We start from the raw sequence: 13,747 nt of genomic DNA, 5'->3' as shown, positions 1-13,747 counted from the left end.
TTCTCCTTTTCCGGAACTGACCTCATCTTTCCAGTTCCAGGATCCAGTGCTGGGGCTGGCACACAGCAAGCACTGACCTCAGGTTTGCAGGTGTGGGGAGGAACCAGGCAGGAACAGGGGAGGGGGAGGAAATGAATGCAAAACCAGCATCTGTGAGACATCTTTGCTGCTTCACTGCTTGCCAGTAGGGGGAGCACTAACCAATACATGGGTCCCGGATCTTCTGATCAAACTAATGATGAGTTTTTAATCTCACAGTTTGTTTGCTTTCCTTTAAAGAAAATAAAAGAAAACTAATTTCCTGGACAAATTCAGAGGGTTCTCGTTCCTGCCAAAAGCAAGAATTAGCTGTTTTTCTAGTCTTTGGGAGCCATTATGGATGGGTACATACGATTTCTGTAGAGCTTCTTAAAACACTTCAGAACAACCTACCAGCTCTTGATATCTGTGGTGTGGGAGACCAATGGATTTTTGAGAGCCCAGGAGGGTTCAGTTGGTGGCCATCTTTTCCCCAGATGACTCATGTCTTAGCTAACTCAATGTGGTGGTATCTTTGGGCAACTTGATACCCAAGTCCTCCAGACTCCTCAAGTCTTTGAGACCCTGAAGTAGAGCATTTTAAGTGGTAGGGAAACTAAAGCTATCTTATGCAGAACTTTCCAGCTGGGTAGACACAGCCAGTGATTTGCTATTGATCTGCTTTCTTCCACAGAGCTTTTTCCTACTTGTCCCATACCATCCCTGATTTCACAGACAACTGCCTGATAAACATCATGAAGTGTGGATAAGACTTCTATGCGACCACAGAGACCAATTACATCAGGAAAATCAACCCACAGACTCTGGAAACCCTGGAGAAGGTACCAGTGAATGTATAACCAGCATCAGTTCCTGGTCTGTGAAAGGGACCTGAGTGGGGTCATGTGACCTGCAGGAACTCACAGGAGCATCCCCTCCTCTAAAGCCATTGGATCTTGAGTTTCCCCAGCACAACACTTAGCACTAGATTCTAAGCTCCCTTAGGGTTGGGACTCTGTGGTTTCATCTTGTTTATTCGTAGGGTTACCAAAACAAAGTACCACGAACTAGGTGGATTAAAACAACAGAAATCTATCCTCTCACAGTTCTGGAGGCTGGAAGTCTGAAATCCGGGTGTCCATGGAGCCATTCTCTCTCTCTCTCTCTGTCTCTCTCTGTCTCTCTCTGTCTCTCTATCTCTCTCTGAAGGCTCTAGGGGAAGATTCTGGCATTCCTCTTCCAGCTGCTGGTGGCTGCCAGGAATCCTCAGTGCTCCTTGGCTTGTAGATGCATCACTCCAATCTCTTCTAGAGATACAAATCATTGGATTAGGGCCTACCTCCATCCAGAATGACCTCATTTTAACTTGATGACATCTACAAAGGCCCTGTTTCCAAATATGTTGAAGCCCTAACCCTTGGTACATAGATCTTTTTGGAAGACACAATTCAGCCCATAACACTGTCCACTGTCTTGGCACTGAGTGGGAAGTTTAATGGGAGTTGGAATGAATGATGGCACCAGAGTGCCCAGACTCTAGCAGCCCTACCTGGCGTTGGCCTGAAGAGGGAGGCCTTAGGCAGAGAGCAAGGGGATGGAAATAAATCCCCAAGCAGATGCCTTTCCTGGGCAGAATCAAGTCAACATTTTCACGAAAATCAATAGACCCACTTTCTTCTCCAGCTGGCTGGCCAAAGCCTCATTGTCTCCTCAGTACATTTTAACGATCTGGTAGAGTGCTTTTCTTAGCTGCGAAGTTATGGCCAGCACCTTTGAAGCCAGGCAGCATAGGTCCAACCACTGTATGCTCTCCACAAAGCCTCAGAGAGGAAATACTAAGAGAGCATGAAGTATTGGTTGACTTCTGGCCGGAGGTTGTGCTATTCTTGGAGAGGAAAGGAGGACACTTGTTTCCCCGGCCACACATTATTCTATGGCTGTGCCCTGTTGGGAGTGGGGGGTCATTATGGAGCTCGTTAGTTGAGTTTCACTTCGACCAAGTGTTTTTATAACTCTCTGTTCCCAGAATAATCCTAGGAGAGAGGCCTGGAGATTTATGCCTCTGTGGCACGCAAAAGGGGAGAATTTAAATGACGTAACCAGAAAGACACAGAGCAGCGGCTAAGATTAGCGCTAAGGCTGCCTCTCTGCCTAGGTCATCACTCTGCGGCCAGGCAATCTGCCTCCATGCTGAGGACACCCAGGGGGCAGGGAAGAGCATACAGCTCACCAGCTCCCCTGCAGCCTCCCTGCTGTAGGAGGCTCCCCCTGAGGTCATATCAGGTTTCAAGAGTAAACATCCTCTTGAAAGGTGAAGTCGCCTTACCTTCAGACCAGGAGGTATGCAAACGTAGCCATCATCACTCCGAATCTAGAAGCGGCCAGCTTTTCATCATCTCACCCTCCCCACCTCCTTTTTAAAACCAGGTGTTTGTCATTTTGCAGGTGGATTATCGCAATTACGTGGCGGTAAATCTGGCAACATCGCATCCTCATTATGATGCGGCTGGAAATGTTCTTAATGTGGGCACGTCCATCATGGACAAGGGGAAGACAAAATATGTGATCTTTAAGATCCCTGCCACAGTACCAGGTAGGTCATTCTGGGGATATGATGAAACACAGATGTCAAGGGTGGCTCCTTCCAAAGAGTTCTGATTTTTGTTGATGACCTGAGACTCAATCTGACACTTTCCTACATGGGTGATTCAGATGACCTTGAGTCTTTTTTCCTAAAGGAGAAAAGAGGTGTGGCTGGACTTCCTTTTGGAAGAAGTAAGTTCCTTTACTATTCTAACCTGTTTTTCTTTAGGCTCCAGTTTATTGATTCATTAATTTACCCATTATTCACCCACCATTTCCCTATCCATCCATCCATCCATCCATCCATCCATCCATCCACCTATCAGTCATCATCCAACTGTCCGTCTGTCCATCCACGTACCCATCAAACATCCTTCCATCCATCCTTCCTTCCTTCCATTGATATCTTTTAGTTTTCTCACAAAACTTTGTATGCCAAAGCTGTGCTGCCCACTCTCATCCCAGCCCCTGAAGCCAGGCTCCCAGTGTTGTTGTGGGGGCTCAGCCCTGCTTCAGACTGTCAGCCTTTCAGACCCCCACCCCATTCTCTGGGCCTTCTGAACCTTCTCCATTTAAGGCCAGGAATGTGGAGCAAAGCCCAGGCCCATTGTGATTGCATGTTCCCGAGGGAGGAGGCTCCTGGCCCTTCTTTGTCCAGGACCCTCCTGGGAACCATACCCAGGAAACCAGGCCCCCCGAGGGTGGCTGTGCAGGACTCAGGAGACAGGGCAGAACTTACAAGTTTAGGGCAAGTGGCTTCCATGTGTGACCCCTGCTGGTGCCCTCCATCATAGTCCTGTAGCACCTCCTGAGCTAATTACCAGGCTCCAGACCTTAGGGAGCCCCTAAGGTCAGAGGGCACAATGAGTGTATTCTTGTTAAATGGAACTCCCATGAATTAAGCCAATAGAGGAATATAGAGCCTAGTCAGAATCCTAGAACGTCAGACCTAGGGGAGGTCTAGGCATTTGAGTTTAACACCTTCTATTTCAAAGGAGGACGATGAGGCCCAGGGGGATCAGGTGACATGCCCACCACCACACAGCTGACAGGAGCCCCCACATCTTGCCAGCAGCTCCTCTCTGATCGCCTGCTCCACGCCGGCGGCTTCCCTGGGATTCGCGCCCGCCTCCTGCCTCCCAGGCCAGGGTACTTTTCATTTTGGTCTGCTTTGTGCTCCGTTTGTTTTGTGAAGAAAAGAACCACCCCACAACCCCACAGCACCCCTCCCACCAGCCAGCTGTTTATGGTGTGCACAGGTGGCCACAAGAAAGGTGGGGACGCTTGCAGGTAACTCATTATAAATGAGCCCCAGGCCTGGGTGGGGAGACCTTTTGGCCCTTGGTGACTCACCCTTGCAGGAGAATAAGAGCTCGCTGGAGCCTGGGCTGCCCCATTATTGCATTCTGTTCTCTCTCTTCACTCTGGGAGTGTTGTTCTCGCTAATAACAGAGGAGGCAGCCAGGCTCAGCGGGGGGCCGGGTCTTCTTGGCTTAACCTTGTGCCTTTGGCCATAATGACGGGCCCATTCCATCGCACCTCAGTTTCCCGTCTGTAAAATGGGAACCCTACAGCCTGCTTGGATCATCACAAGGTATATAGCAGCCCCACATCACAACGGGTACTTAGTCTCCCAGGTGTTTGGGAATGGGCAGTGCCGAAAGAAGTTCATGGAAACCCTACGAAATATGTATCAGATGATGGTCCCCAGCAAAAAGCAAAGTTGAAGCCTGGGAAGCTGCCCTATCCCTCAGGCGCTTAATAGAAATACAGACCCTCAGGCCCCAGCCCCATCTACTGGGTCAAACTCCACACTTTATCACAATCCCAGATAATCCGTGTGCACGAGAGGCATTGTTCCAGGCTAGGGGCTGACAAGCTTTTTCTGTAGAGGGTCCAAGAGTAAATACCTGACACTGTGCAGCCCTGTGGTCTCTGTCACAACTACTGAACAACGCCGTTGCAGTTCCAAAGCAAGAGCAGCCTCAGACCCTGTGAAAGAAGGGAGTGTGGCTGTGTTCCAAAGAAACCTTGATGCTAGAAGCAGCTGGAGGCTGGGCTTAGTCCCCAGGCTGCGCTGCGGGCCCTGGCCCAGAAGCCTAGCTCTGTGGCTCAGTGTTTGCAGATTGTAGCACTGGGTCTCACAGAGCAGGAGAGGCGGGTAGGCCTTGGTGAGAAGCCCTAACCCCCGACCAGCCCCCAACCCCTTCATCGGTTTACTTGTCGGCTTTTACCCAAAGGCTCTTCTTAGTGACCAGGTCAGTTTGAAAGGCTCAGCTGCAGGTGATCGTGGCGTTGTCTGGGGGCAGCTAGGCCCCGCACTGCTCCTCAGGCTTACCTTTCTCTAGAGGACACGAAGGGGAAGAACCCGTTGAAGCACACAGACGTGTTCGGTTCCATCACCTCCCGCTCGCTCCTCTCCCTGAGCTATTACCACAGCTTCGGAGTCACCGAGAGCTACATCGTTTTCCTCGAGCAGCCTTTCAAGCTGGACGTCCTCAAGATGTCAACTGCGTACATCCGGGGAGTGAACTGGGCTTCCTGCCTGGCTTTCCACAGGGAGGACCAGGTAAGGCCCGGACAAGACTCCCAGCCCCCACTGGGTCGGCCGAGCCCGCAACATCAGGATGGCCAGAGTGGGGTATCCCGGGAAGCAGGCTGAGATGGAGGTTAGCATGCAGGAGGTTTCCAAGGGAGGGAGGAAGTGAGCTACCGGGCAGTCTCCCCGGAAGCATCGGCCACGCTTCCAGAGAGTTCTGAAGCTGGATGGTCCTGCAGAGTGGTCTTGAGTTAGGGCAAGAGAGCCAAGTCCCAACTCACTGAGTCAGTAGAGTGGACTGTCCCTGGGTGAGTGTGTGGCCTTGGGCAAGCCGGCTGTCATCAGCCAGGCGGCCCCCTCAGCCAAGGGCCACTCCTCAGTCCTGACCCATGTCCGGGCTCCTTGCAGCTTCCACTGTCCATGGACAAGGCCCTTTCAGCATCCTGCAGCCACTATACAATGTCAGGGAAGCAGAGCCAGAGATGATTTAGACATCGTAATGATAGAGCGTTCCACCAGTGGTAAACAGAAACAGCTTCCATTCAGGCACACCTGCGTGCTCAAAGCATGGATGTGAGCACACGTGTGTGTCTGCACTTGTGTATATGCAGGCCTGTATATATGGATGTCTGCATATGTGTGTACATTTGTATGCGTATGAATATATCTATGCATGGATATGTGTGTGTACTTACTTCCTGTTGAAATAAGTCAACTTTTACTTGTGAAAAATATCCAGTAATTCTTAGTGTCCTCTATTCAAACAATACCCAAGTATAGAAAGCAACGTATCAAGTCCCTTCTCCCCCCACCACGGCCAGTGCCCTCTCCAGAGGGAACCACTACAATGCCCTGACATCCCTCTCCCCTTTCTGCCCATTATGGACGTCTTTATGTACATATGCAACTATGCATCCTGTTTGCGGCTGGCCACCTCTTTAAAACCTGTCCTTTTCCACGAGGAGAGTGAGGTCCCTCCTCTGCTCAGAGCCTTCTAATGATTTCCCACCTTCCTCAGAATAAGATCCAAGACTTCACTGACCAGCCTGCAAATCCTCACATGTCTACATCCCAACCACTGGCTTCCTGCTCACCCAGCCTCCCTCTTGGTCCTCCTGTATCTCAAACCAGCCTAACACATTCCTGCCTCAGGGCCTTTGCATTTCCTGTCCCTTCCACCTGGAATATCCTTCCCCAGATCGCTTCCTTCCTCAGAGTCCAGATTCCTGAGGCCTTCCATGATGAACCAATCTGTAACAGACCCCACTCCAGGCTTTCTCTGTCCCCTACCTGGCTTCATTTTTCTCAGTGGTGCTCATTGTCCTTGGCACGTTACTTGACCATTGACTGCTGGCCTTTCCCCCCACTGGAATAGAAGCTCCATGAAGGCAGGGGCTTGCTTTTATTCTCTTTTTACTGAAAAAGTGTCTCCTATGTCACAGACCCTCTCTCTCTATTTTTGGAATGAACAGTGGGCCAAGGGGGCCAGCAGGGAAGCTAGCGGTAGTTGGGTTTTCTCTTCAGCCCCTGGAGATCCCGTGGCCCTCAGAGAATCCCACAGTGGGAAGACCGAGCCCCCAGAGGCAGGGCAGAAAGCCCCGGGAAGGGTTTTAGAATGCATTTAGAAGAGAGCTTTCTGAGGTGCCTGGGGGGCTCAGTCAGTTAAGCATCCGACTTCGGCTCAAGTCATGATCTCGTGGTTCGTGGCTTCGAGCCCCACGTCAGGCTCTGTGCTGACGGCTCAGAGCCTGGAGCCTGCTCTGGATTCTGTGTCTCCCTCTCTCTCTGTCCCTCCCCTGCTCACGTTCTGTCTCTCAAAAACAAATAAACATTAAAAATTTTTTTCAGAAGAGAGCTTTCTTAAAAGCTCCTGTGCCTGACCCCAGGAATTGGGGTCATGGAGAAGAAAAGAGCTAAAATAATTACCTCTGTAGTCACCTGCCCGTTCCAACGCCCGTAGGCTGTCAAAGCCTTCCTCTTCTGCACTCCCACTTAATGTTCAAAGCTAGATTCTGGGGAAGGAGAGAAAGGTGGATACGCTGGGAGGAGGTGACCAGGGAACAGCCTGGAGCAGTCCCGCCCTGCCTTTCGGAAGGAGGGTGGCTGGGCCAAAGCTGCCACAAGGAAGAACCCCCACACCTACTTTGGATTAGGCAAGTGGGGCTGCAGATATGGCTAATTACCACCCAGAGCGATACCACCGCATGACAGCCGGAGGTGTGTGCAGATACCCATGGGGCTCCTCCACCAGAACGGTCTCTCCCTGCTGCAGCCCCCAGGATAAAGGAGGTTGCTGCGACAAGCTGGCAAACCAGGAGGTCGGGAGAGGGGCCGCCGAAGGGCTGGTGTGGTTTTAGGGGATCCAGCTGTGGCTGGAACCCGGGGAGGGCTAGAGGACTGGCCAGTTCTCCCCAGCTTGGCCATTTGTTGCCAGGGAGCTGGGTCGTTGCCACCCACCTGGAGTCCCAGTCAAGGGAAGGGGGTGGGGAGGGGACAGCGCACCCTCGGGGACTCCTCCAGGCAGTCCTCCTGGTGGTGCAGAGGCTCCAGCGGCAAAGCTTCCCTCCGATCCATCTGAAGGAGGTGATCACAGACGTGTAATGGCAGGCAGCTCCCGTGTCCTCGGCTTCTGCGTGGCCGGAGCTCTGGGACAAGGGACGTTTCAGGGTCACGAGCTAGTGGAGGGCAAGGCCGCATCCCATCCTGTACCCAATGCCACAGCGCCAGGCCAGCAGAGGGAAGGCTGAGCCCTGGATGCGCGTCTTCTTTCAGACTTACATTCACATCATCGACCAAAGGACTGGGAAGCCTGTGCCGACCAGGTTTCACACGGACCCCATGGTGGTGCTTCATCACGTCAACGCCTACGAAGAGGACGGCTGCCTTGTGTTTGACGTCATCGCCTACGAGGACGGCAGCCTTTATCAGCTCTTCTATTTGGCCAACCTGAACCAGGACTTGGAGGAGAACTCCAGGCTCACCTCCATTCCCACCCTCCAGAGGTTCGCCGTGCCCCTCGATGTGGACAAGGTAATGGGCGGGACGGGCGCCCGTTTCATTCCTGGGGCGTCGTGAGCCCAAGTGGGCAGTTACTTTGGCGTCGGCTTGATTGACATTGAAATCCAAAGTGAGCTGTTCTTTTTTTTTTTTTTTTTTAATTTTTTTTTTTCAACATTTATTTATTTTTGGGACAGAGAGAGACAGAGCATGAACTGGGGAGGGGCAGAGAGAGAGGGAGACACAGAATCAGAAACAGGCTCCAGGCTCTGAGCCATCAGCCCAGAGCCTGACGCGGGGCTCGAACTCACGGACCGCAAGATCGTGACCTGGCTGAAGTCGGACGCTTAACCGACTGCGCCACCCAGGCGCCCCCAAAGTGAGCTGTTCTTAAACACATCTTTTCATTGTTTCTCCAAGAATGATACGTATTTATAGCAGAAGCCTTAGAAAATATAGATTAGGGAGGGGTACCTGGGTGGCTCAGTTGGTTAAGTGTCCGGAGCCTGGTTGGGTTTCTCTCTCTCTCCCTCTCTCTCTGCCCCTCCCCAACTTGTGCCTGTGCGCGCTCGCTGTCTCCCTCCCTCCCCCCTTCCCTCTCTGCCCTCAAAATAAGTTAAAAAAAAAAAAAAACTTAAAATATAGATTAGATAAAAAGGAAACAAACCCACAGACCTACTGTAGATATATTTGTATTCCTCCAAAGTCTCACTCTCACTAGACAGCCATATTGGTACATCTGTAGATGTATCTGTGTATATGCAGATCTAACACACATGCACATGAATATGTCTCTCGATAGAGCAGTTAAAAATTCTGTGTAGTATGACTTCTCTAAAATTTAGAAATATATACGTATATTTTATATATTGCTTAATTTTAGAGGAGATCGCAGAATTCTCAATAGACTTATGGAGATAGAATTTCGCATAGCCTCCACCCGTTTCACTCATTTAAAGTGTACAATTCAGTTGCCTTTAGTATCTTTACAGAGTTGTGTGACCATCACGACGATGGATTTTAAAACATTTTCATGACCCTGGAAAGGAACTTTGCACCCCTTAACCCACGCCCCTCCCCCAGCTCTAGGTAACCACTAATCCCCTTCCTCTCTCTGAGGATCTGCCTGTTGGAGACACGTCATGTACGTGGACCCAGGTGCCAGGTGGTCCCCTGCGGCTGGCTGCCCTCCCTCCGCACGGTGTTTCGGAGGTGCGTCTCTCTGGCAGCGTGCATCAGCCCTTCCTTCCTTTTCACGGAGGATTATGTGCATACTGTTTTGTGTGCGACTGTTTTCACTTACACGTGTGTCTAAACATCTCCCCGTGACATTAAATATTCTTCTGCAACATCATTTTAAATATTCGTGTGACGGTCCCAGGCCAGGATTCGTCACTATTCACTCACCTAATGCCCTGCTATTGAATCGTCCGCGTCTTGCATTAAAAATGACCACGAGGCCAGACATTATCTTCAATTAGGGTGATGCTCCCAGAGGCCACAGAGACTTCTGGCTCCAGAACTCACTGACTTCACGACTTAATTAATTTAAATGAAAGCAAATCCAATTCACCTCGATTTTGGTGGCTCCTATTACTAAATGCACTGTATGTGCCGGGTACTTTGCTAGGCGTTTTATTTTCCTTGCCTCACTTAATGAGCAAAACAACCTATGGGAGAGGTCCTCATGTCCTCATTTTACAGGTGGAGAAACCGAGGCCCAGAGAGGTTCAGGAACATGCCCCAAGTGGCAGAGGCATGATTGGCACCTGCCTGTCTCTCCGTGCATACTCGTAGCTGGTAAAGGTGCAACTCTCCTGCTCTGCCCAGCAGGCCTAACACCTGGAAAAAGCCCAGACGGGTCCCCCTCTGCAGGCCTGGGAAGTGGAAGACACTCCGACAGAAGGCCCAGGGAGCCTCCTCCCACCTCACTGCCGGGCTCCAATCAGTCAGTGGAGCCTGCGTGTGCACCCAGGTTTCTCTGGTCCCGGAGTCGGGGTTCTTTCCTGTCTTGTCGGCATTTCCCCATCTGCCGTCATTGGTTTATCTCTGTCCCGATTTTCATTTGTATCACCTCAATTTAACCCTTAAAAAATCGTGTTTTGTTTTAACCATCTCCCTCTTGAGAGGTAACCCGTTGCTAGTCACTGGAAAGAGAGCATCGCTCACTGCAATCGGAAGACAAGCCGGGGGAAGCAGTGGCAATAAAGCAGAGGTCTTACTCTCTGGTCGGATAACCGCGGCTTGCCAGGACTTCACCTCTTTGTTGAGAAGAAAGTCCTAAGAGTACTAGGTGTTAAAGAGCTAATGGCACCTGACTCAGACTCTCCTTGACCCGGTCGGAAAGATCGGGAAGAGAAAAAGGAGTGAACTTTCTCCTCACCGGGTTCAGGGCTGTTGAGTGAGTGGCCCCATTCCACGAAGTCGTCACATGGGCTCCTGGCCTCTGCGGTCTGCACTCTGGGCAGCCCCGCAGGGCCAAGCAGGGCCAGTCTTGGTGTCCTGGTTCCGGGAAGCAGTGGTGGGAGGTGGTGTCACAGAGCACACAGGTGCACATCCCGAGGCCCGGCCCTGCCTCACGCCGACCTCAGCCTGGGGATGAAACCTGGACAGGAAACACTCCCTCCCACTGCCCACACACCGAGGATTTTATAGCCTTTTATCGTGCTTGAAAAATGATTTGCTTCCTTGGAACCAAGCTAAGAAGTTCAGCATGTAGATTTTGAAAAGCCACCGTGTGAACCATCTACTGCTTTGAAACCAGCAAAGAAGAGTGAGCCCTGGCCACGCTTTTTAATTGCTATTTATTGTCCCTTAAAAAGGCTCCATGCTTCACTTTCAAGTTGCCCTGCCTGCGTATTGAAATCGGAAAGTTGAGCACATGCCCATGGCAGACATGTCCCGGTCTGGCAGCTCCAATTCCGTTCTACCCAAAGGCTTATTAGGACAGACCGAAGGAGATACCACCTGCCTCGGGCACCCTTCAGTCTGGGGCCATTGCTCATGGCTGTCCCCCTGCCTGAAACCCTGTCCTACTCGGATCAGGCCTCTGCTCCTGACTTGGCTGCAGGTTGGACTCACCTGGGGGTTCTGAGACCACACCTGGGCGGACCCCAGTGTAGACCAGTGAAGGCAGAACCTCTGGGTGGAGGTGGAGGACCTGGAAGGGGGGGGGGGCACGAGGGCGTGGTCTCAGCCCACAGAGGCTTTCAATTTGCAAGCAGGGAGAACCAACCTCAGTCTGGCAAATTCCTGTTGGCCCTACAGGTGTCAGGGTCATCGCTCCCCTCAGAGGACCTCGTACGTGCCAATGGCACTTGCAGCTCCTGCTGAACCCTTGTCCCCGGCAAGGGAGCTTGTTCAGTCACCGGACCCGTGAAGCTCTGAGAGCCAGAGCCCGTCCTCCGGTCAGCTGATTATCCCACGCACGTCACAGGGCCTGGCCCTTGGAGGGTCCTCGTTAAGCTTTTAACCACTTTAACTCAATGAACGCATGACGTGCGGATGAGAAATGAGTGGGTCTCTGAAAGGACGCGGGTCTGTCTTTAACATTGGGAACGTTTCCCAAGTGGCCAGTGCTCTCCACAGAGAATGGGCAAGAGTGAAGTATACTTAGAAGTCTGGGATGTCCCGGCTGCCCCAGATTCTCTTGCGTTTGGGCCAGCTGGGGTCAGAGGAAGGTGGGGCCCCTTGGCACGGTGGCCTGTTTTTGTAGGGCGGTGCAGGGGTTGTCCCAGGCGGGGCCGGGCTGGGAGGGGCGTGGGCGCGTACAGACAGCTCTGTGGCCGCCCTGCGCGTCCGGCGGGGCTCCGGGGGGCTGCCTCCGGGGGGGGGGGGTTCGTGAGCACTAGCCTTCCCTTCCGACAGCTATCCTTGCATAAGCCGCCACCGTGGGAGGCGGCGTTGTGGACCTACGAGGGGTGGCTTCCACTCCTGGCTCAGTAGTTTGGGTTTTTGTCTTGATCCTAAATGTGAAAACAAAGACACCCCCCCTCCCCCACCTCAAAAGCTGCCATTTATTGAGAGCTCATTATCTGCCGGGACCTGTGTTAGATGTCGTTTTCGCTTTTAGACCCCAGCAAGAGGGGCCCCTGCTCTGGCCTGGGCATTTGGGGGGCCCTAAGCCAGACTTTCTCTGGCAGTGTCCCTCCTTCACAGAGTGGGGGGTTCTTCGGGCCGAGGGGCCATGCCCACCCAGCCAGGTGCCTTCCCCTTCCCCAGCCACGAACCAGCTACCTGGGATCCGTGAATTCCGTCCCCCAAAAGCCCCAACACTGCTTCCAGCACCTGCCTCTGTCTTCCTAAAGGCAGGCCGTGCCCCTGGTGTACAGGTCTCAGACCCACAAGGTGGCCAGAATTTGGCTCTTGGCTTCGGTCGTGCTGGCTGGGGCTTCTGTGCAGTGGGAAGAAAGGGGGGACAGGGACAAAGAACCCGGGCCCAGAGGCTGGCCCTTGTCTGCCACCCTATTCTGGCTCCGAACTCAAGGAGTCCTAGAATTCCAAATTCACACATCCTTCCAGACCAGCACTGTGCAAGAGTCCACTGCGGCTATGACACATTCTCTGTCTATCTGAGGCAGTAGCCACGAGACACGTGTGCCATTGAAATGTGCCTTGTGCAGCTGAGGAAGAGGATGTGTAATTGTTCTTAAGTTTAAGTAACATGTAAATAGCCACATGTGGTTAGCGGTTGCCCTCTCGGACAGCGCACTTCTGCGTCATGAAGGTCTGTGTATCGAGGAGGGGGAGAAAATGGTATTTCATGTAACAGTTTGCTCAACGCATTTAGACATAGGGTACGTGGGTCTCCGCTCTACTTCTTGGTCCTGAAAATTTGTGGAACTATTAAATGCTTTGCAAGCCTCTCATCTAATCAGTGGGACGCCCCTCTGAGTTGCTTGCTATCCCCATGACTACGGATGAGAGAGAAAGTAACTTGCCCAACATTGCAGAAATATCCGTGGGATTTTGAGCTGGGATTTGCATGCGTGTCTCTCTGGCTCCAAGTTACTAACTACAATGTGCCTGGCCCTGGCCCAAGTGTTTTCATCACCATTGTTTAATTGTAACTAGTCTTCAGCTGCAGGTCAAAGCAACCTCACTTGTGCTCACCACCCATTCAAAAAGTTACGAATCGCCCCCATATTTTACAAACTACGGAACAGCCTCAGGGAGGCCTGGGGGCTGAGGGGCCGGGGAGGTGGGGGGAGGCTGCTAAAGTTCACACAGAAAGCCAGAGAGCCAGATTTCACACACAGGGCTTCTGACCCCCAAAGCCAGTGTTTCGGGGAATTACCGAGATGGCTGCTTTGCACAGAGTTGCCTCGAGTTGGGGGATTTCAAAACAAACCTGTAGGGTTTTGTTGAATTTGGGCTGGAAAGCTGTTTCTTCCCAAAGCTGAGCACGCCGGCCACAAAAAGCAGCTGAGTCACGTTGGTGACTGCTATGTGGAAAAATTCAGTTTATCCCTCAACCAGTCTGACCAGTTTCAGGCCAGAATTATAAGTCTCTGCAGACCGACTCCCCGAGACACAAGCCCAGGGCATGCACAACAGGCCTGTTGCTGTCGGGTGACGACAAGGCACCAGGCAGAGCCTCTGCCGATTTGT

The 13,747-nt window shown here is 52.1% G+C and overlaps 1 protein-coding gene across 1 annotated transcript in view; it reads left to right on the top strand.

Moving 5' to 3' along the window:
* BCO1 (beta-carotene oxygenase 1) overlaps positions 1 to 13,747 on the top strand; it is a 42,966-nt gene that overhangs the window by 16,515 nt on the left and 12,704 nt on the right. The window contains 4 exon segments of the mRNA XM_086688828.1: positions 713 to 860; positions 2,464 to 2,611; positions 4,950 to 5,170; positions 7,913 to 8,170. Of these exon segments, the coding sequence (XP_086544954.1) occupies positions 713 to 860; positions 2,464 to 2,611; positions 4,950 to 5,170; positions 7,913 to 8,170 (775 nt within the window).

The sequence above is a fragment of the Puma concolor genome, chromosome E2 (assembly GCF_028749965.1).
Source record: "Puma concolor isolate L17-30 chromosome E2, mPumCon1.1.hap2, whole genome shotgun sequence".
NCBI classification, from domain to species: domain Eukaryota; kingdom Metazoa; phylum Chordata; class Mammalia; order Carnivora; family Felidae; genus Puma; species Puma concolor.
This window is presented reverse-complemented; position numbering and strand designations above follow the sequence as displayed.